Source organism: Microchirus variegatus, assembly GCF_963457635.1.
Source record: "Microchirus variegatus genome assembly, chromosome: 1".
Taxonomy (NCBI): domain Eukaryota; kingdom Metazoa; phylum Chordata; class Actinopteri; order Pleuronectiformes; family Soleidae; genus Microchirus; species Microchirus variegatus.
The window spans coordinates 35,521,468-35,542,897 of record NC_139802.1 but is presented as its reverse complement, the minus strand read 5'-3'; the positions used below and the strand labels follow the sequence as shown (position 1 = coordinate 35,542,897).

General features: G+C 41.4%; 1 protein-coding gene across 1 annotated transcript in view; it reads left to right on the top strand.

Annotated features, from left to right (window-relative positions):
• Positions 1–21,430, top strand: part of pcsk5a (proprotein convertase subtilisin/kexin type 5a) — a gene marked incomplete at both ends in the record, with an annotated part of 49,319 nt that overhangs the window by 11,959 nt on the left and 15,930 nt on the right. Inside the window, 21 exons of the mRNA XM_083903591.1 lie at positions 4–126; positions 3,147–3,249; positions 3,462–3,652; positions 4,154–4,238; positions 4,700–4,803; positions 4,947–5,085; positions 5,298–5,413; positions 6,547–6,649; positions 7,278–7,414; positions 8,945–9,145; positions 9,327–9,395; positions 9,556–9,598; positions 9,823–9,965; positions 11,225–11,425; positions 13,654–13,737; positions 14,299–14,490; positions 15,880–16,119; positions 16,730–16,972; positions 19,026–19,262; positions 20,267–20,444; positions 21,079–21,296. Of these exons, the coding sequence (XP_083759717.1) occupies positions 4–126; positions 3,147–3,249; positions 3,462–3,652; positions 4,154–4,238; positions 4,700–4,803; positions 4,947–5,085; positions 5,298–5,413; positions 6,547–6,649; positions 7,278–7,414; positions 8,945–9,145; positions 9,327–9,395; positions 9,556–9,598; positions 9,823–9,965; positions 11,225–11,425; positions 13,654–13,737; positions 14,299–14,490; positions 15,880–16,119; positions 16,730–16,972; positions 19,026–19,262; positions 20,267–20,444; positions 21,079–21,296 (3,150 nt within the window). The remainder of the gene's footprint in view (positions 1–3; positions 127–3,146; positions 3,250–3,461; positions 3,653–4,153; positions 4,239–4,699; positions 4,804–4,946; positions 5,086–5,297; positions 5,414–6,546; positions 6,650–7,277; positions 7,415–8,944; positions 9,146–9,326; positions 9,396–9,555; positions 9,599–9,822; positions 9,966–11,224; positions 11,426–13,653; positions 13,738–14,298; positions 14,491–15,879; positions 16,120–16,729; positions 16,973–19,025; positions 19,263–20,266; positions 20,445–21,078; positions 21,297–21,430) is intronic.

Sequence of the window (21,430 nt, the reverse complement as noted above, 5' to 3'; positions counted from 1 at the left end):
CAGGGAGGCTAAAGGAGTGGTCCTTGGTGATTTATGGCACCGCAGAGCAGCCGTACCCTGTGCATCGTCAGCGAGCCCGATCGGCTGAGAAGCTGTCGAAGAGTGACCTCACTGAAGAATACAGTGGTGAGTCATGTGATCCGGATGCACAGACATGTCAGACAGTGACTACTCTAATGTAAATATACAGTATGTCTTAGTCAGGCAAGGATTTGCATACTTGCATTATGTAATAAATCTAAAGCAAATGGCCATAAAATCCTCCTAATATGTCACAGAGACAGGAATAATGTTCATATAACAAACTGAACTCACCAACAACAACAGTACATACAAAATATTTGCATAAAAAAAAATATTTTGCAGACTGCAAATCATGTTTATGTTTTGAAATCATGTTTTGGCATGTGGCGCCACCTACCGCCGTCTACCAATCATTGCAGTCAGCAGAGTCTCAGCTGCCAGTTACGTCAGTAAACGAAACGACCTCGGAGTTTTGAATTTTAATGTAGTAACCGTTTTTGGCCACATTCTTACATATGGCGCCTTTAAATTTTAATTATAAGTGACGCAGACCATAAATTATGACGCAAATAATCACATGACATGCATTTGATAGACAACATTGCTTTAAACAGTAAATAAATTAGTAAGTTGCAGCCTGATAAATTTGCAAACATCAAATGCACCAATGTACTACTTTATAGAAGTGTTTCATCTCTGTCTAAGTTGTAAAAATGAACAAACACAATCTTAAATAAGGACAAGAAATGGAAATGCAAACATTAATAGTGTTGATAAAAATAGATTATACACACACAGACACAGACAGACACACACACACACACACACACACCTTCACATATATATATATATATATATTTATATGTGAGTCCCATGACTAATAACATCGACAAAAGCAAATCTGCAGTTCAATCAAAGAAACCTGATTGGAGGTGTGGGGCACTGCAACTTTGGCTAGAAAACATTTTGTTATTCACAAGGAGCCTCTGCTGATGTAAACCACGGCAAGAGGTCTCAGAAGATTTATAATCGAGAATTGTCGATTTGCATAAAGCTAAAGGGTTATAAAGTAAACTCAAAGAGTGTGGGGATGCTCATCAGTCCACAGTCAGACAAATTTAAAGTTTGCTCCAAAGACAAAATGCAGAATGCTCAATGAGGCAAAGGCAGAAACTCCAGCGTTGACTCCTAAACGCTGAGAAGAATCACTGGGAGCTGGTTAGCGTTTGTGTTCATGAGAGTTTTATAGACCACGCAAATCATGATGCACAAAATTACAGAGCAAACGGCTGCAGCAACAGCACTACACGTCTGATGTTTATTAAAGGGCGTTGTTGACCTTCCATAACACTAAATGTAAAGTAAATCCACTACAAAAGTCATTCGTTTTGACTCAGTGCCCAGATTTAGTTCCAGAGGAGCTGCTGTGGAAGGACCACACACCCTGAGATTATGTCTGTGCAGTGTGGAGGTGGAAGTGGAGTGTACAGAGTACAACTTTAAGTTTTATTATCTTATTTGTAGTAATGTTGTGTGTGGTCAGGATATCATGGAAAGTAAAACCTATATATAATAATGATAACATAAAATGAATTAGTTCACTTTTGTATGGTTCCAATTTTTTATTTTTTATTGTGAAAATCCCTAAATTTGCACACTTCCTGTTCAAATACAGGGGAGAAACGCAGCGTGTAGTGTTTGCAGACACGTTTATTACGCACCCAGACTTTCCACAATCTGGCTTTTATCTTCAATGATTATGTGTGACATATCAAGTCTTGCTAATCGGACATAAAACTTCAGTGAAAAGGCACAAGGTGAGGCAGACACTACCTTATCGCACTGAAGGGGGCGCATGTGAGCCCAACAGGTGCTGCAGAATATTGTCTCTCTTTCTCTCTCCCTGCTATAAATGTAACATTCTTTCTTATCCAAATATGTACCTGACCCATGTGTGTGCAAAGAATGCTGATGAGATATGAAACATAACCAGGAGTCACTGTGCAGAATGGTGAATACGCTTTTTGGGTTCATATATTTGAAAATGTGACTCTGAATGAGTCAGAGCGACACCAGCCATGAACCTCACCGCACGTCACTGGTTTTTATAGCCGTCAATAAATAAAGTTGTCTGGGCCATAAAAGTAAAAATGAAACAGAATGATTGACTGACACACCTGTCACTCACTCACCGACTCGCCTACCTGTGCAGTTCATCACCTCATGCAATCTGTATTCTTGTGGGTCTAGGGCAGAGCTTTGATGACTTCAAGTGTTGCAGCCTATTCACCTTTTCCTGACTCCTACTTCAGATTGTTTTTTCTCTCAGTTAATAAAATATACATATGAGGAGGATTTCAACAAATACAGCTTTCAAGCTGTAGTATGTAACTTCTGCTAGTTGTTGTTCATTTTCTGTCTCTGTTTGGTCGTTATGAACAAACATGATGCAACATTTGCCAGCTTCATTCTGCTTCTGAAATGTCAAAGAATAATATCAAGCCTGACATAAGGCCGTGGTATACTTCCACGCTTATATCGCGACCCTGGCAGGTCCTGTAGTATCCCACTTCACCATCGGGTGGCAGTACAAGTCTGGATGCAGGGACAAGGATGCATTCCTACCAAAGAAGAAGAGCAACTTCCTCGGCCACGCATGGTTCGAGCGGCTCGCAGAATGAAATGTCCGTCGAGAATGGGAATCGGGGCGTCAGCCAGTTCGAGGGTTGCCAGGTTCGAGGGTTGCCAGGTCGAGGCTTGCGTGCTGTGCGTGGAAGTATACCAGGGCCCTGAGGAAGTGTTTGTGTGTATTTTCTATGGAAAGAGCAGTTTTTTAGAGCAGTAGAATTCACTTCTTCTTCTTCAATCCTTCATTCGTGCAGAAGGAAACGAGATCTAAACACTGCTATACTGAGTAACAGAGATCAACCTTGTGTGAACTAATTTGACGTTTGTGGTTTAAATGCACAACCTTGTGTATTAATCAAGTAATTTCTCATTGAATTATGACAACTTTGAGATGGACTTTTATGTGAATATAGATCAGAATGAGTAGTTTGAATACCCGCTCTGTTGTCGCCATGATGACACGCTGACTTTGTGAGTATATTATGCCCTGACAGGACCCTGCGACCCAGAATGCAGTGGCGATGGTTGTGAGGGGCCCGGCCCGCAGCAGTGTGTCACATGCTCGCACTTTTTTCTCAAGTTCAAGAACAGCACAAGGTTGGTTGGCATGTCCACAGTCACAGCTCGTTGATCCAGAAAGCAGCGTACACCGCAGCATCTGGATTTCCACAGTATACTGCGAAAATGTTGCATACATTTGCATATTTTCCTGTTTTGCGATGAGTGTAACTAGCTTTTCTTTGCTCAGAATTATTCAGGGACTCATTGTTCTTGTCCTTCCTCTGCTTTGGTCCATTTCTGTCCAACAGAGTGTGTGTGTCAGAGTGTCCCAGGGGATTCTGGGGCGACCGCCGCCGCTGTAAGAGGTGCTACTCGTCTTGCGAGAGCTGCACTGGCAGCCGCAGCGATCAGTGCACTTCCTGTCAAGCTGGCCATCACATGACTGAGGAGGCCAACACCTGCACAGCCCTCTGTGGGGATAACTACTACCTTGACCATGGTTGGTGTTTGCTTCACAGTGACACTCTTTAAATCCACAGAAATATGTGTTTCTATTCAAGGAAATGGACCGTTTCATTTCTGCTTAACCACCTCTGCTATAACGTCTGGGGCAAGTGAGGAAATAACTATTCGGTAACCTGTTAGCTGGTGTGTTGTCTTTTGTTTTGTCATTTATTGTGTTTATTTGTCTCTAATGGATCACAACTATTTATTGCCCTTTCCTGCGCGTTCTCTCTGTAAGACACAAACACACAACTAGAGAACAGTTCCTATGATCTCAATCTGCTTTCCAATGTCATTAAAATAGGTCTTTTGTTATTGTTTTTAATTATAGACCACCGGAGGCAGAAATTACATCCTGTGTGTTTAACATGACACGAGGACTATCCTCGAGTGAAAGGTTTCAGCTGTTTGGATAGAGCAGTGTGGGGCTGTGTAAATAAGATTGATTCATCACTCTGATGTGCACTCTGTGTGTACTGTTTTAATTTCCCCACAGATGCAAACATGTGCCGAAAGTGCAGTGAAAACTGCCTGAAGTGTTCCTCCTACAGCATCTGCACAGAATGCAGCCCAGACACAAGGTGAAAGCCAACTCTCTGAGGGAGGTTTGAATGAGACGCTCCTTCCCTCGCAGCCACTGCCAATACCCGCTCACTCTTAACACACTCCCTCTGCAGCGTCATAACAACAGGAAAACCTTACACTTGTTGTTGTTTTTTAAGCCCTATTCAAAATTGCGTGTCATTCCGTCCTTTTTACCCACTGCCCTGATTTCCATTTTTGTCATATCATGAAAGAAAAGAACAAAATGTCCGTAACAAATGTGCTGTATTTGTTGAATTGGAAGTTTCTTGGATACAGTGTTCACCGACTCAGTCCAACAAGCGCTGGTAGTGATGTGCTGTGGGTTGGAAAACCGGGGCCTGCAGTCTAAAGGCAATGAGTCATTTGTATGGTGTCACATGATTGTATGTGTTTGTGTTTGTTCATGTGTGTGTGTGTGTGTGTCCTGGCTGGCACGTACTCTCCCCGCCCTCTCCAGTCTGCAGGGTAATCGGTGCCAGCAAAGCTGCGCGGCTGGATTCTATCACGACAAGCTGGAAGGTGCATGCCAGCCCTGTCATAAGGCCTGCGCTACCTGTGCAGGTGAGAGCTGAGCTCATGAACTCCATTAAAACATCTTTTCATTGTGTCATTAAAATACACGGTGTATGACTCTCTCTCTTTTTTTTTCCAAATCCAAAATGTTGTGTCCTATCTCCATGTGTTTCTGGCTCATGTGGCATCAGGTGCAGGTGCGGAGTCTTGCAGCGATTGTGCTGAAGGCTACTTACTGGAGGAGTGGAGGTGTGTGTCCTCCTGCAGCGCTAGCTTCTACGCCACAGAGCCGAACCCAGATATAGCTGATGGGCACAGGATATGTAGGAGGTGAGTTCACTGGTGTGTATTCAGTCGTGGGTGGTTTGTTTATCTGCTGATGGCAGGCCTTATTCTGGTAGTTGGCTTGTGTGTGTGTTGTGTGTTTTTATTCCGCTGTTTGTTGTCATGCGTCTGTATAGATGTAGTTTTTGTTTGTTGTCAGTATGTGTGTGTGTGTGTGTGTTTGTGTGAGCATGTTTTTTCTCTGCTGCTCTCCTCAGGTGTGATGCCAGCTGTCTGACCTGTGTGGGGCCGAGCCACAGGAACTGCAGCAGTTGCTCCAGTGGTCACAGCCTGCAGGAAGGAGTGTGTGTTGTTAACACTATGTGCACAGATGGTCAGTCACTCATCCTAATCATCCTTGACCTACAAATATTATGTTTATGACTGTAAATCTTTGCTTCTTTTTTTTAAACTGGGAAATACACATACATTTTCCCATTACCAGTATTAACCCTTTACAGGGTACTCACTGAAAGGTGTTTTCATGTAGAAAATCAAGGTCCATGAAGGTACCATATATGGCTCCTCACCCATCTATAGTAAAAAAAAATCCAAAAAGAATATATAAAGTAAAAGGAACATTACTTTAGAACAGTTTTCCCAATCCTGGTCCTCATGAACCCACGTCCTGCATCTTTTAGATGTTTCCCTGCTCCAACCCAGCTGATTGATTTCCATCAACTTGCCATCATTAGTTCTTGAAATATTACTGTAGATGCGGGAGAAGACGCATGACTGTATTGGTGGAGAGACGCATGGCGCACAGATTGATCTCCGATCATATGGATTGACCATTCTCGTACTACCACTGGTGTGACATCCACTGTGTGGATGGTGCGTAATTACTACGACAAGTAGCAGATAATCGTTCATACCCCGCTACGATCTATTTCTGTGATCCAAAACAGCAACAATGATGTTACACAAGATTTATTCTGAAACATGAGTATGGTCAACCCACATGATGGGAGATCAATCTGTGCGCCGTGTCTCCTGTGCGTCACGGATTATTTTGTGCAAGCCGGTTATACATTTGGGCCTATTTACAAGTTGTTTGGTGCACAAGCTTACACGTGTATTTTTGCGTGTACACCATTCAAGATTCCTCCCAGTGCCAGACAAGTGTCAGTGCTTGAGTGTAATTATGAACCAGATGGACCATTATCCTGTGATAACATATTAATTATTCTGTAATCTCTGGATACCAGACTGAAAGAATTAAAGTAGGGACCATGGCCCTCTCGGTTTCTGTAGTTAACACTATTGAAGAGTACAAATACTTTTTTGAGTTTATAGGTTGTACATAATGTGATTCAACTGTATGTCAGTAGTGCTTATTTAAAAAAAAAAGAAATAGCATGGTGTATATGTGGCTTCCATGTTGTAGCATCTGACATGAAGACCACTTCAGTGCCCCAGCCATGTTGTTCGTTTCTGAGTATCCTTCTCCTGCTGTTTGTGTGTCAGGAGAGTACCAGGACAGTAACGGGAAATGTCATGCGTGTGATGCAACATGTCTGAAGTGCACAGGGCCACAGAGCGAAGACTGCATCAGCTGCGTGTCTTCACGGTGAGTTGGACTTGGCTTTTTAGGTTCAGGGTCAGAGGGGAAACGATTATAGTCTACACTTTTCTCAATATTTGGAGTTATGAATTTGCAGATGAATCCTTTTTGAGAACCACTGTCATCCAGCTGGTCCACCTGGGGTCCATGGCACAAAATGATTCTGATCTTTATACATAACTCATATATATTGTGCATGGAAGTTACAATGGTAAATTATTTATAGATTGTTGATAATAAAAATAAAAATGTACATGCCTCTTAAAGACGCCTGACATCTCATCAATTATGTATGTAAAAAATATACATATATATATATATATATATATATATACTGTATATATAAAAAACTTCCCACTTAGAGCTGAATATGAATAAGTCATAAACTCATCACAAAAAAATGTGAACAATTAACAATGCATAAATAATAAATAACTTTTGAGTTTTAGGTTGCAGTCAACGAGATGTTCTCTTCTATATGACACATGCTGAGATGTCACTCGGTTTAACCGCTATGCATAGACATAAGTCATACTGAGCTTGTTTCTTTGGTTGTTGTTGTTGTTGTTGTTGTTGTTGTTGTTGTTGTTGTTGTTGTTGTTGTTGTTGTTGTTGTCATTGTTGTTGGTTACAGGGTCATGGATGAGGGCGTGTGTGTGGTGGAGTGCCCCAAAGGCAAGTTCCAGTCAGGCAGCCGTTGTCACCTGTGTGACCACACCTGTGCCACCTGTGTGGATGCAGGGCTGACCAGCTGCACCAGCTGTGACACGGGTGAGAGTAGTAGAAGTAAATCTGTGTGTGTGTGTCCAGCCTCAGAGGATTTATCTGTCCAGTGGATACATGTTATATATGATGGCAATGTGCCTGCTAGAGCCTGCAAATGATCACTTTTCCAAATGCTAACTGCTGTTAGCTCACAGTAGCCTCTGTGGCTGATGTCATTTCCTGTCTCTTAAGTTTCCTTTTACTTTTTTTTTTTTTTTTTTAACCTAAAGAGATACTACTAAACAGAGCGTTCTGAACAGGGCTGTTTTGGCAGGGTGATTGAACTGCTGTGGTGCTTCATCCTTATGATATTTTGACCAAAGCATGTCACAGACATGTTCATTAGGACACCAGGGAACTTGGAGAACTAGGGTATAATATGACCCCTTTAATACAAGTCATGTGAGTTAAGTGCTTTTGCCCATTTTGAGAATAATTTCCAATATTTGGCAGTTATTTACAATGTTTAATAAACGATTTAAAATGAAGAAAAACAAAAAAAAATATTTAGAAAAACACTGCATTTGTACATGAGAAACAGCTTTTGCATGTTAAATTTGAACTTTGAACAGTATAAAACATATATACAATAAAAAATGTGAGTCTTTCAATGTGCAAAAACAGGCCAAAAAATAGAAACTATGTACAGGTGTTCTTCCCACTCCCTCATCTCTGGTGTCCGCTTTTATCCAGCTTCCTGAAACAGCGAAAGTGTAAATACCACAATAACCACATGTTGGCTTTGACGTGCAACTTCTCAGCTTTCAGAAACCATTGGATATACCACGGTAATGCAAATTGTGTTGTGCAAGCGTGTCGTCAGCGATACACTTATCTGCTTATCTGCCATAATTCCCCTTATTGTTGATCATTTTAGTTGCTCTTTAATTTAATGGAAATAAAAATCACTTAGTTTTTAATACAATATACTCACAAACACAACAAAGCTCCTGTCCATGACTCATGATTATGTTCATACAAGTTTGAACAAGTTTTACAGCTTCAAAGAGTGACTTTATTGTCATTAAAGTAGTTTAAAGATTAAAAAAAAATAACCTTCTGCATTAAATCTTCTTGAAATGACAAGACTATTGTCATATTTTGTTGAGTCATGTATTTTTCTAACACTCTAAGTCAATAGAAATCTGAATTTCTATTCAAGGTGATGGAATGTTTCATTCTCGTCGCCTTTTAATGATCCACTTTACCTTCTGTGCTATTATTTCCGTTGCAAACCTCAGACCCCAGAGAAAGGAAAGAAATATTCTTATATATATATATATTTTATTTTATTTTTTTTCATTTTATTGTGTGAATTTGCTACGCACTCTGCTGCAGAAGCTCTTCTCATAAAGCACAAAGGTACAACCCGGTATGATCAAACTAGGAGAAAATACATACTATGCATTTTAAAGACAAAAGAATAACAGCATAATCGAAGCATGTGTCACAAACGTAAGGAGAGTGGTACAATCTAAGGTTGGACCAAAGCTCACGCACTTATTCACACCATGATTTGCTGCTTTTTTCCTGCAGATAAGTTCGGGATAGAGCGTTACCTCCGCAAAGGTCAGTGTCTGGATGTCTGTCCTGAGGCTTTCTATCACACCAAGGACAGGAGATGCGAGTCCTGCTCGGACCACTGCCGTCTCTGCACGAGCCCGAACCACTGCCTCAAGTGTAACTCCTCCTACTACGTCTCTGATGGGGCATGCGTGAAGCTGGAGTGCGGGGAAGGTAAACAAGGTCATCGTGTTATTCATAAGTCATTTTCCTTGTATCTTTTTTTGTTCCCGCGGAGACACAGTGTCACAGGTGACCTTGAAAAGTATGGTCTCGCACCTGTCCACTTTCCACTCTCTCTCTCTCTCTTCTGGTTCCTTTCCTCTGCACTCTAAATGCTTTCCTTTTGTCTCAGGGGAGGTGGAGGATCCAGATTACGATGACTGCATGGCGTGCGAGGAGGGCTGCAGCAAGTGTGTGCTGTGTAAGTCTTTGTGCAGCAGCCGTCGTACATTCTCTCCCAAAATGAACTCTGTTCTCAGAGTGAACTTTCTCCCCATCGTGTTGCCAACCATGTTCAAGGGTTTTTCCCTGGCAGTTCCTCTTTAAATGGAGAGCTGAGTTTCTTTGTCTGCTCTCAACAGATAACCCCAGGCATTGTCTGTCCTGCACTGAGGGCTTTTACAAGTAAGGCTGTGTGCCTCGCTGACGCCATGTGTGATCTCGCTTCTCTCTGCTCTCACTTTCACTTCCCTGCAGTTCTAGAATGAAAAGACCCGTTTTGCTGTGGAAGTAAAATAAAATTCTTTGTGTGTGTGTGTGTGTGTGTGTGTGTGTGCGTGTGTGTGTTTGAGTGAGACAGAAGTGCAAGAGCAAGTATCAAGTGCTGTGTTTTTTTTGTTTGTTATCAGTTTCCAGGATGGCTGCTACAGGAACTGCCCAGCCAAAACATACGCCGTGGATGAGGAGATGACCTGCGTGCCGTGTGATGACAACTGCGTGAGCTGTGACGAACACGAGTGCTACTGGTGTGAGGCAGACCTCTTCTTATCAGGTAACGACCACCCCAGTGGACCAGGACCTCAAAGTATTTTTAAAGAAAGAATTCAGGTGAAATAAAGTGGTTTCTTAAAGGTCCAGTGTGTAATAATTACTGACATCTAACTTCCTTCCCTTTCCCAAGCTCATCAAGGAAGTATGGTGTGGCTCTCATAGACAGACAGACAGGAGTGATGCTCTTCTTTGTTTTGCATAAGCTTCCTCTTTAATCTGAAGTGCAAACTCTGCTTGGTTTGTCCCATTTGAGCCACTGTTGAAATAGAGACAGCCTCTGTATTAAAGGCTTATTCTCAGGCTGCAAAAAACAAACAATTTATACACTTATGTTCAATTTCTGCCAATGAACCCTCCTGAATGTTACATGCTGGACCTTTTAAAGCTTCAACAGACAACTTTATAAACTGATTATTATGTATAGAAAACTGTTTGCACACTTTAATTGTGATCAAAACCTCACCATACACATTTAAATTGGTCTTTTCAGTTCCCTGATATTATTCTGCACTGGCACTTATTACCTGCCATACCTCCTACAGAAAAGTACCTGTGTCCTTACCAGTGTCTTTCCAACTACAGTCAAAGTTGTCCTTTATTGCCCATTATGTAATATATTTTCTATTGTTTATTAAGTGTATGTTGCATTACAATACAAACACATAAAATCAAAATAAAAGAAAAAGAAAGAAAAAAAAAATCAGGCTTAAAAGAAGACATAAGACAGGCTTATCAACATTCCCTTCACACACACAAAGCATCAGTCTACTCTGGCTCAGTATTTCACAGTGGCCCTTCGTGTATTTTGGAAATAATCCAGTAAAAGAATAAAAACATCTTCAAAAACAGGCCCTTGTTATAAAGTATATCAGTGTTTCCTTAACTTTATATATCGGGACCCCATAGGTATTAATATACAATATTAGCCAAAGATGTAAATACTTAATATCTCATATTTGTTGTTGAGCAAACGTACTTAATTGTATTTCAGCTCTTACAGGCTTAGGAAATCAATGCATCAATGTTAACTTTAATTGTTTTTTTCATCTAATCGATTGCCATTATTTTATTTATACATATACATTACTGTAGCATAGAATGGAAATACTTCTCATCTCTTTGACTCACATATACTCATATTCCTCAGGCTCTATAAATAGACTCTAAAGTGTAAAAACCTGTGCCTGAAATTGTGAACATGCACAGCTAAGTGGGTGACAAACACCGTTAATCTCGGCCATGTCTCCATTTATTCCCCAGAGGGGAAGTGTGTCTCAGAGTGTCCCGATGGTTTCTACGGCGACGAAGACACCTACGACTGTGAGGAGTGTCACTCAGACTGTGAGACGTGCGCCGGCCCAGAGGCCACCGACTGTCTGTCCTGTGAAGATGGAATGACACTAGAAAACGGATTGTGTGTGTCTGACCATGAGGTCTGTCCCATTAAGACCTTTCGCACCGGTGAGAGTAATGCTTACATATTCCACTAATCAACTGTCTGCCCATAATGAATCGGGGATTTGGGCTCTTTCACAGGGGCCGAAAAGAAATCTTGGAGGGTAATTGGTCTGTGCACTGCCGTCCCTGAACCCTGCGCCGTATTAAGTTGACAGACAGACAGAAAGACCGAATGTTGGCCAGATATGGACTTTGAAATAATTGACTACAAGCCGAACATTGAGTTGCCGAGAGGAATAAGTTGGACAGACCATAAAACAGCGTATGGTAATTAGTGAGAGGCAGGACATTGTAATTAGGAATTAAAATAACTTTGAGAATAGTACATAGGTTAAGTGGAAGTTCGGAATTGAACTTGCAGAATGAAATGTTATTCTTCAACTTTCAAAGCCTAAAACCTTTCGACAAAACCTGGAGCAACATTGGAGGAAGCACTTTGAATGTATTTGTTTTTTGGCAGTTTATGCGAGTGGCAATTATCAGCTGTCAGTGTTACCAGCATAATAGATTTAGTCAGTGGAAGTGGAAGAATACTTTACGCAAGAAGAAATAAAGCAATTAGCAAAAACATTTGGTTGAGAGGTTAGGGGAAATGATAGTGATAATGAAAGTCATAGTTCTGTTTTTTTTTTTGTTTTTTGTTTTTGAAGTGTGGTTGTATGAGCTATTCAAACATAGTCACGGTCAACTGTGCCACTACCTGAAACATTAGGCATGTTTCCCTGAAAACCTGGACACAAGAAGCCTTGTGGGACAAAATGTTCACATACTAAAACCTATGCCTGTTTACTGTAAGTCTACAGTATCTTAAGAATATATTCACCACCTTATCTCACCATTAAACAGCCTTTTTTTTTTTTTGACTGGAAACTGTCAAAAACTGAGCTCTTCCTCACCAAAGTCCAGGGAGAAAATCAATGTTTTTAGCTAGTGGGAACACGGGAGCTGCTAGTCATTTGATAAACATCAAATAAGCAGGAGTGGATTTTATTAAAACTCGTGCAGTGCCCGTAGGAAGTATGTGTTCCTATAGTTGAAGAAAACTTTTCAGTTATGGAAATACATGAAATGCAAGGAACGTAAAGGCTAACATAATACAAACACTGTGCAACCTGGCGTGGCTGACAATCACAACAGCTAGCTCCGATAATGCTAATCAAAAATTAAGAATATTGCATTGTGCCTAATGAGGTTGCACACTGTTTGTATTATGTTAGCCCTACGCTAATGCTAATCGTAGCCTTGCTAGCTTAACTTTGGAAACAGGTTCAACAAGTTAGCCACAAAATATTAGCTTGCTAATACAAAATAAATATGTTGTTTCAGTATAACACCATGTTCTGCGGAGAACCGTGTGAAAATGTCTCAGCCACCGTGAGGACAGCCTCTTCACTCCCACCTCCTCGCTCTAGACAGCGCAGCTGCTGCTGATGAGCCGCTGCCTGTCTGGTGTAGCTTAATAAATTAGTGAAAATTAAAATTCCAATGAAAATCAAGGATGCACACCATTGGGCCATGTTCAACCCATATCCAAAATCTTAGGTCGATCTGACTAACGGTCAGCAAAATATGCCCGTCACAGACAGACACACAGACACAACTTGCTTTATAGATAGATGGCAAAAAAATTTTTTTCCCAGTTTCCGCACTGTTGGTAAAAGGCAGCACTGACTATTTGTCAGTATCTCATACAACTGCACTGAAAAACTGCCCCTTTATTATTTTTGGTGGTAAACATTTAACCTGTATAGCACCAAAGAGTTATCAGGAAATAATGTATTCCTTCCTCTTCATGTGAAAATGTGATATTCATGGTGTTGCGATGTGACTTAATAACAGAACATTAGAGCACTTCATTTTTTTCTCTCTTTTATTTTTCCGAATGAAAGACCTACACAGACGTGTAGAATTGTTTGGCACAGATATTACACTCCACTGAGTGCCATTCTAGTTGAGACTAAGACAGAAAATACTAATGTTAGATATTGTTGTTGTGCCTTTTTTAAAGAAGAAGAAGAAAAAATGCTGGCAGTGGAAGATGATTTCTGCTCCAGAGTTAGATGAGAAGATCAATACCACTCTTCGTGTCAGTTTGCTGAGTCAGTCGGCTCGTTTTAGCACTGGAAAGGCTGAGAGACGCTGGAAACGGCTCGCTTTGTGTAGTAGTGTGAGGCGACGCCCCCCTTCATTACCATAGCGACTGTTTAAAATTCACTGCGTTTTACCTTCAGATGATGGAGAGTGCGAGGGCTGTCACCCGTCCTGTGAGTCCTGCTCTGGGGAGGAGAAGAACCAGTGCACGGAATGTGCAAAAGGTCTGTATAAGTCACGCACGTGTGAGCTGAGTACGTGTGTGCCTTTAAACCTGCAGCAGCTGCACAAATCAATAACCCACATTTTTAATTACAAAAACCAAACCACAAATACAGCATACAAACAAGCTGTAAAACCTCTAAAATTAAATGTGTTAACGCTAAATAAACACAAATCATACATAAATTAAACTTCACCTCCAGATGCAACCACATGTAGACAAACAACACCCCAAATGAGAGAAAAGCTAATATCCACACATCCACATCCATCCATTTAAAAGTCAATTATATGCAGTCAAGGCTTATAAGATTTCACCCCATATGTGGATTTAATTTGCTTTTTTTCAGTTGCTATTGTTTTTTATGTATATATATATTAACATAATAATGCATTTATAAATACAGATTTCAAGTGCTTATCCTCTTGAGTACATTTGATTAAAAAAACAACATAATCTCCTTGGAAATTTCACTGTACCCTTTGAATAACCCTGTAAAAGGCTTTGCAGGTCCTCTGCAGTGATGGCGTTGACTCCCTTCTTTCTCCTTCTACCTCTGCAGGGCAGTTTCTGACCACACAGCAAACATGTGTGTCCAAGTGTCCAGCGGCTTTCTTTGCCAATCGGCGGATCGGTGCGTGCGAGGCCTGCCCCCCGGGCTGCGTGCAGTGTGTGGACACTCAGCACTGCAGCCGCTGTCAGAACACTCGCAAAGCTCAGTTGTTCCTGCAGGACGGGCAGTGTGTGCAGCAGTGTGTCAGGTCAGGAGTCGAGCCTCTCACCTCACTCTTTGTGTCTTCTGTTGTTTTGACATGCTTTTTATGTGTATGTTTATACGAATGTGCAATAGAGAGTGTCTTGTATCGTTTTTTTTCTCAGCACAATCTAGGCAATTTTTACCAACTATATAAAAACACCTGTGCAAAAGGACTCAAAGGGCCTGATTTACTTAGATCCCAAATAGAGTGCGCTAAAATGCATGTAAACGCCCCACATTGCATTTGTTTTAAGGCGAGTGCTATTTTGTCCGTCTAAGAGACAAAATCCTAGTTGCGCCCTGTTAGTAGATCAGCATTAACGCAAATTTGCGTGTGCAATCCAGTCTGCAGGCATTTTTGCACGCGCAAACCTTTAGTAAATCAGGCTTAAATTGGGATTTGTGAAATTCGGAAAATATGTCACAGTTCAAAGTTCGCTTGGCTCGTTTTATAAACAAAAATTACATTAAAAAAAAGAACAGTCTATTTTGTGACTTCTGCATAATTGTTGCTACTTTATATCACTATTAAAAAGTTGATATAAAATGAATCATAAATTTGACTCAACAACGCATTTTATAAAGCCTGAATGTGTAACCGATAATAAACACACACACACCCAGGATGTCCATATAAGGAGTTGAGTATTCTTTCCATGGCAATTTACCACCTGCACCCATGGTAAATTAAACATGTTTACAAAAACACATTTCAATCATGTGTCTTTGAGATTTTGTCCAGTGTGTGAGCCCAAACTGTGTTGAGTGTAAAGTTGTGGCCACTGTTTCCAGTTTGATATTCGACCGTTAAACGTGCAAAATCCTTGTGACAGAACTAATATCTCATCCTTGCTAGAAGAGGTCCTTGAAGCCTCATTGGCACCAAGATGAACTTTTTGGCCATGAGGGCTCGTATTTGTATTTTACTCCTCACTACACCGAGCGGCTCTTTAGCAACGCTGAAGTACAACATGATTGTCTGTCTGGATGAATAATTAGTTGTCACAGAGTGTCGCGGAGAGCACTGCGGCGCGGAGCAAAATGTCAGTCCTTGTTTACCCTCTCAGCGGCAAACGCATTCATTTCTGCCTGTTCGCATTTTTTCTCTCACGTAGCAAAGAATCTGCGGCTTGATTTGTATGAAAATTAAACCAATACATTTATCAAGAGGTTTAGTATTACATCACAGAATTGGATAAATGTTATTTTCACACAATAATTCAATAACAGTATAATTTCTCTCATTTGCAACGGAACAAATGCTCAGTATATGTCATTTTATTGTTTACGCCTAAACACATTATGCATGTAATTGTTGTGGATGTTTGAACAACAGATGTGTTGTTTTCTGTCCGTAAAGAATCAATCTTTTATCACCATGCTCAGCCAATGCCTGTTTGGCTTTCAACAGGGGTTTTCCTGCAGGCCAGGTGTGTCGTAGCTGTGCAGCGGGCTGTGCGTCCTGTGGGAGAAACGCCACTCACTGTCTCGGCTGTGAAGAACCCCTCATCCTGCACATGCACCAGTGTGTGGTCAACTGTCCTCCGGCCCACGCTGCCCGAGACGGCGAGTGCCAGCGTTGTCCCTCGACCTGTCAGGAGTGTGACCCACTGGGACAGTGCACCGGTACTGAAACACGAGGCAAACCAAGATCTCAGTTGTTTTTGTCTATTACACTTGATTCATAGAATACTAGAAAAATTATATTCTGGGGGACCTTCTCTCATGTATTTCCCCTATAAATCTTTGAGAACGTTGTTGTGGTGTGCACATTCAAACAATGGATTCAGTTATAATAGATTATGAATGGATGGATGATTTTATTTTTTGTCTCCCTCTCTGTCTCATGTCACTGACACACACACAGACACACACTGACAACAGACACATGTACACACTGGCGATCAAAGCAAACTTAACAAGCATGTGTGCACGTTTGCCACACTAAAATGCACACACCTGCCAAAAGTTAAACAGAGGCAAAATATACTGGGATATCCATCACCCAGCTCTAGCTATAGTACTGACACACTTGAGAAAGGGAGGGATGAACAGAGGAGTCCATTTCTTATAATCTGCATCTGCAATCTCACCATTAGATGTCACTATTCTTACACACTGGACCTTTAAAGAGTAGCAGGTGTACCTGAAAATACACCTGTATATATGTTTCTAACATTGCTCTGTAAACCTTATTTATACCTCCACTGACTAAATTGTAATTCCATTCTTGCAGAATGCAGGGAGTACCACTTCCTCCACGAGGGCCTGTGTGTGGCAGACTGCCCCGAGAGCTTCTACGAGGACAGCGAGCGCGCAGAGTGTTTGCCGTGCCACCCCGACTGCGCCTTTTGTGACGGGCCAAGCGACAGCGACTGTGACGCCTGCGCGGATTCTGGGAACACCCTGCACGACGGGGCATGTCTGCCAGCCTGCTCCTCTCACACCTACAGAGACTCAGTGACAGGAGAATGCAAAGGTACAAGAGAACACATGAGAACGAGTTTTGCGACGTGTTTCGAAGCTCTGGCATCTTGTGTTGGGGAGGATTGATTACTAAGAGGATCACACAATCAGAGAATGTTATCCCCTGATCACATTTTTTATTCTATTTTTTTTTTTTTTAATACACTCCTGTGCTTGTAGATCAATTCGATCATTTCTCAATTAGTTCTTTTTTCGCTGGCAGATTTTCCATATCCATTGTCCTTTGTGCATTTTCTGAAGCCCAGTAGATTATAAAACTCTATAGATAAAAAGTCAGTGTACAAAGCGAAAAGACAACAGTGAAACAAATAAATGGGAGCCACTGTGACTTGTAATACTAGATAAATATTTCCTATTATTCTATGTCACAGTAGCTGCTGGGAAACACTACTACGAACTGGTTACATAAGTGTGCACACCCTCATACTCACCTCACCACTAATCCCATTCGCGTTCGGTGTTAATACAGCAAGTTAATTGTATTCATATCACACCTTGTGACATGCAATACAATGATTAGTCATACTCAGACTTGCAGGCTCCTTCTGTTTCATCTGCTTCTACTGAGAGCCGATGTACGATCACGATCTTGCTGTTGAAAGGTAACGATCAGAAGAAGAGGGGGGTACAAATACAGTGAAGAGCATCATCGACATGCGGAGAAGACATGGCACAGTAGCTACATTATAGGACAAGACGTCCTTCCAAAAAGTCAACAGAGAAAACTGGTTTAGGAAGATTGCCAGAAGCCTAAGGCAACGTGAAAGGAGGAATTCCTGACAGGAATTGGTTGCTGCCTACACGTGACACCAATCTCCTGTACAGTTCTGGGTTAGGGAGGCAAGATGGAAGCCTTTTCTCAGGACAATTAAAAGGCAACTGAGCTAAACTTCATATAAAGACAGAGACAGAAAAGATCGTCACACCTTCAGTGAAGCATGATGGTGGCAGCTTCGTCCCACTTATGGCCATTATCCTCCTGCTAGAAGTGGGGCTTTCGCTGCCTTTATTCAAGGTGCAGGGAATAAGGAGCAGCTCAAAAACTTCCAGGCGTATATCACAAAAAGAAAGAGGGATTTCACATTTCAGCATGACAGCACATGTGCAGATCAACAAAAGAATGGCTTTACATAAAAGAGGATGAAAGTTTCAGAATGGCCCAGACAGAGCTCAGAGTCCTGGATCCTGTTGAAAATCTGTGGGGTCAGAGGTTAAAGAGAGCTGTGTGCACCATAGAATGTTGTAGCCTGGGAATGTTGGTGGATCTGGAACAAAAGTTTGTTTTTCACTTTTGTGAAAAGATGTACCTTTCATTTATTTCCACATCAGAAAACCCTGTCATTTTAATTCCGGTATGTCAACTTTCCAATATCCATGCTTTCATATAGCGTCAACAATGTGCTGGGTGTGTTTTCTGGCCTCAGACTGAAAATAGCAAAGCTCCTCAGACAAGCAGCTGTCAAACCCTGAAAACACAACAATGATGGCAAAAGACGATTCCCTGGAGGAAAACACACACACACACACGGCGATGCTTTTTTATTATTTAAAATACACAGAGGACGGCGTGCTTCTCCCTGTGAATTATGTTGTAGGCGATGCCCACTATTGTGCTACTTTTGGTCGCTGCCAGCAGCAAGACACTGAAGAGGAAGCGCCACAAAAATAGACAGTGGGTGATTTCATCTGAAGGGAAAATTAGTTGTACACGGTAAAATAAAAAAGTAAGATAAAGTCTAATACTGCAGAAAGAGAAATCAGATAAATATCTAGGAGAATCATATTTATTCATGTCTTTTTTTTTAGGCCACTTCTCTCAACAGCTATTATTCGTCCTCATTTCTCTGTTCCTGCTCCAAACCTCTGTCTCCATCACGTCTTCTCTTTCTAATTTAAAGCTAGCTTTAAGTCTCCCCTTTTTCAGTCTTACTGATGCTGATCTTGATGCTTTCTGATTATATGTTGTCCTAACTTGTGTGTGTGTGTGTTACTTAACTGTGCTTCTTAAATAAACGGGACATGACTTGACCTATTTGTATTTCCAGACTGTGATGAATCTTGCCTGACCTGCGTTGGCCCCCACGCCGGCTCCTGCACCAGCTGCAGAGCGGGTCAAAGGCTGGAGGACCGTGGCCACTGTGTGCCGTCTGCCAACAAGTGCTTGCCCCAACAGTACGCAGAGCGGGATGATGAATGCCACCCATGTCACAAATACTGCCACAGGTGCTCAGGTCCCAGTAAAACCCAGTGCCTCAGCTGCAACCTGAGACATCTGCTGCTCAGTGAGTCCACTTTTTATGGTTTAAAAAAGTAGATAACATAGCAAAACAGAAGATGTCCTGTCTCAGGGCCACACAAATGTATCTACAGTATTGACAATCACAATTTGGCCTACTGCAATATTTCTCAATGTGTGTCAAAATTAACGTTACACATCATATACTCCAGACTGAAGAGAAAGTCTCACAGATCTGCTCAAAATCAACATCCAATATTATATAGTAATAGTATAGGAGTAATAATGAATAGTAATTTGGAATATGAAGAAATTAAATATTGAAATGAAAATGAGAAAAAATACCATTCCTTCTCATATCACAATTAAAATAAAAAAATTATTAAAAAAATAATCCAATTAGATATTTTATAATATGAATATACACACACATATTGCTCCGTACTCCCATGTACTGATATATATATATATAAATGCCCAAAATCTTCTTAGATACCTTCACTTACATACACACATACATATAAACACATACTAATAAAATACATTAATTATAAATCATTAGAAAAAAATGACACATAAATGGTTAAGAAATAAAAACAAATGATTAACTTTAGTACATAAACATACATGCAATCAACATAAGAATGATAATGGTGACCACTCAGTTTATTGTCATATGTACAATGAAATTCTTTATTGCCGTCCACACGAATGCCAAGTTAAAAGTCAACGAAATAAATAATTAAAGTAATAAAAAAAACACAATTGGTGTAACTGTAAATGCAAACATCTGTTATATACAATTAATTATGAACGATAAGATAAGATAGTCTTTACATTTACAGCGTTACAGCAGCAAGACGGTAAAGACGAGGATAATAAATAATAAACATGCATTAACAACAACAAAAAGTACAATATAAAAAGATATTAACACTGAACAAAAACATTATTATAAGTATAGCTGTGAAGGAAGTGTCCTTAAGGACCTTTTGGGTGCCTGCTACTTGTTCATGTAGCTGCTTTCCTTGTTTGTTTTTGCTGATGCAGATTCCACCTGTGTGGATAAATGCCCAGCAGGCTTCTATGAGGACGAGACAGGGCAGAAGTGCGAGCCTTGCCACCCTTCGTGCGACACCTGTGTGGGGAAGCACGGCCACGAGTGTCTCGCTTGCAAAGCCCACCTGTTTCGAGAAGGCAAAGAGTGTGCGGAGACCTGCCGGCAGAGGTAGTTTAACCTGCTCGCCGCCCAGCTGTGCCGCTCATCCATCACATTAAGTGCAGCCACACGGTGTGGCCGTTAATAAAAGATCAGCCTCGTCCCATAATGTCACTGTGGACAATAAACCGCTGCTTTTCCTCAGCTATCTGGACGGGGGCAGTTTGGGAGACACAAGCTAATTTAGCCGGAGATTTAAATAGCCCTTCATGTGGCCTGTAAAATGCTAATTAGACTTGATTTTATTTGGGACCCGGTGATTGGGATAGTTAAATTAATGTGCCGTTAAATTGATGTGCAGTTAAATACTCAAGAGAAAACATAAAAGGCTATTTTATCCTGTGATGTGCCACCCTCATAGTCTCTGACCTGCATGGGAGCAATTCAGCAAAGAGCGAGAAAAAGAATACGGGCCTTAAAGGTTATCATGCAGAACCTGTGTCTCACTTCCCTCAGTAATGCTCTGGAGAGTTATTATTATACAGTATACCTGTAGTATAGTATGATACAGAGACGTTATTGCTGTATATGTGACCTGGTGGCGATGGAGAGGAATTTCCTTTGAGGACAAACAAAATCTCTAACCTAATCTCATTTAATTGAATGTAATCTATCATAACTTCCTCGCCATCTATCTCGGCAGTCACTATGGAAACGCGGGCTCGGGGATGTGCGAGAAGTGTGACCCGAGTTGCGGCGAGTGCGTCGGGGGCAGGGACGACAGCTGCCTGAGCTGCGCCGCGGGACTCGTGTACATGCGCAAGGAAGGCCGCTGCCTCCCCTCGTGCCCTCAGGGATTCTACCACGACGCCGCGCACAGGACCTGCGAGCCCTGCCACGCCAGCTGCAGGACATGCTCAGGTACAAGCACGAGCAGCAGCAGCAGCAGTCACGCACAGAGACAAGGACACGTGTAGGTGATGAGACACTGATGTAAGAGTGGAGGGGGGGGGGGAGCTTGGCCCCCTGTATATCTGTAAAGCAGGAATGTCCAA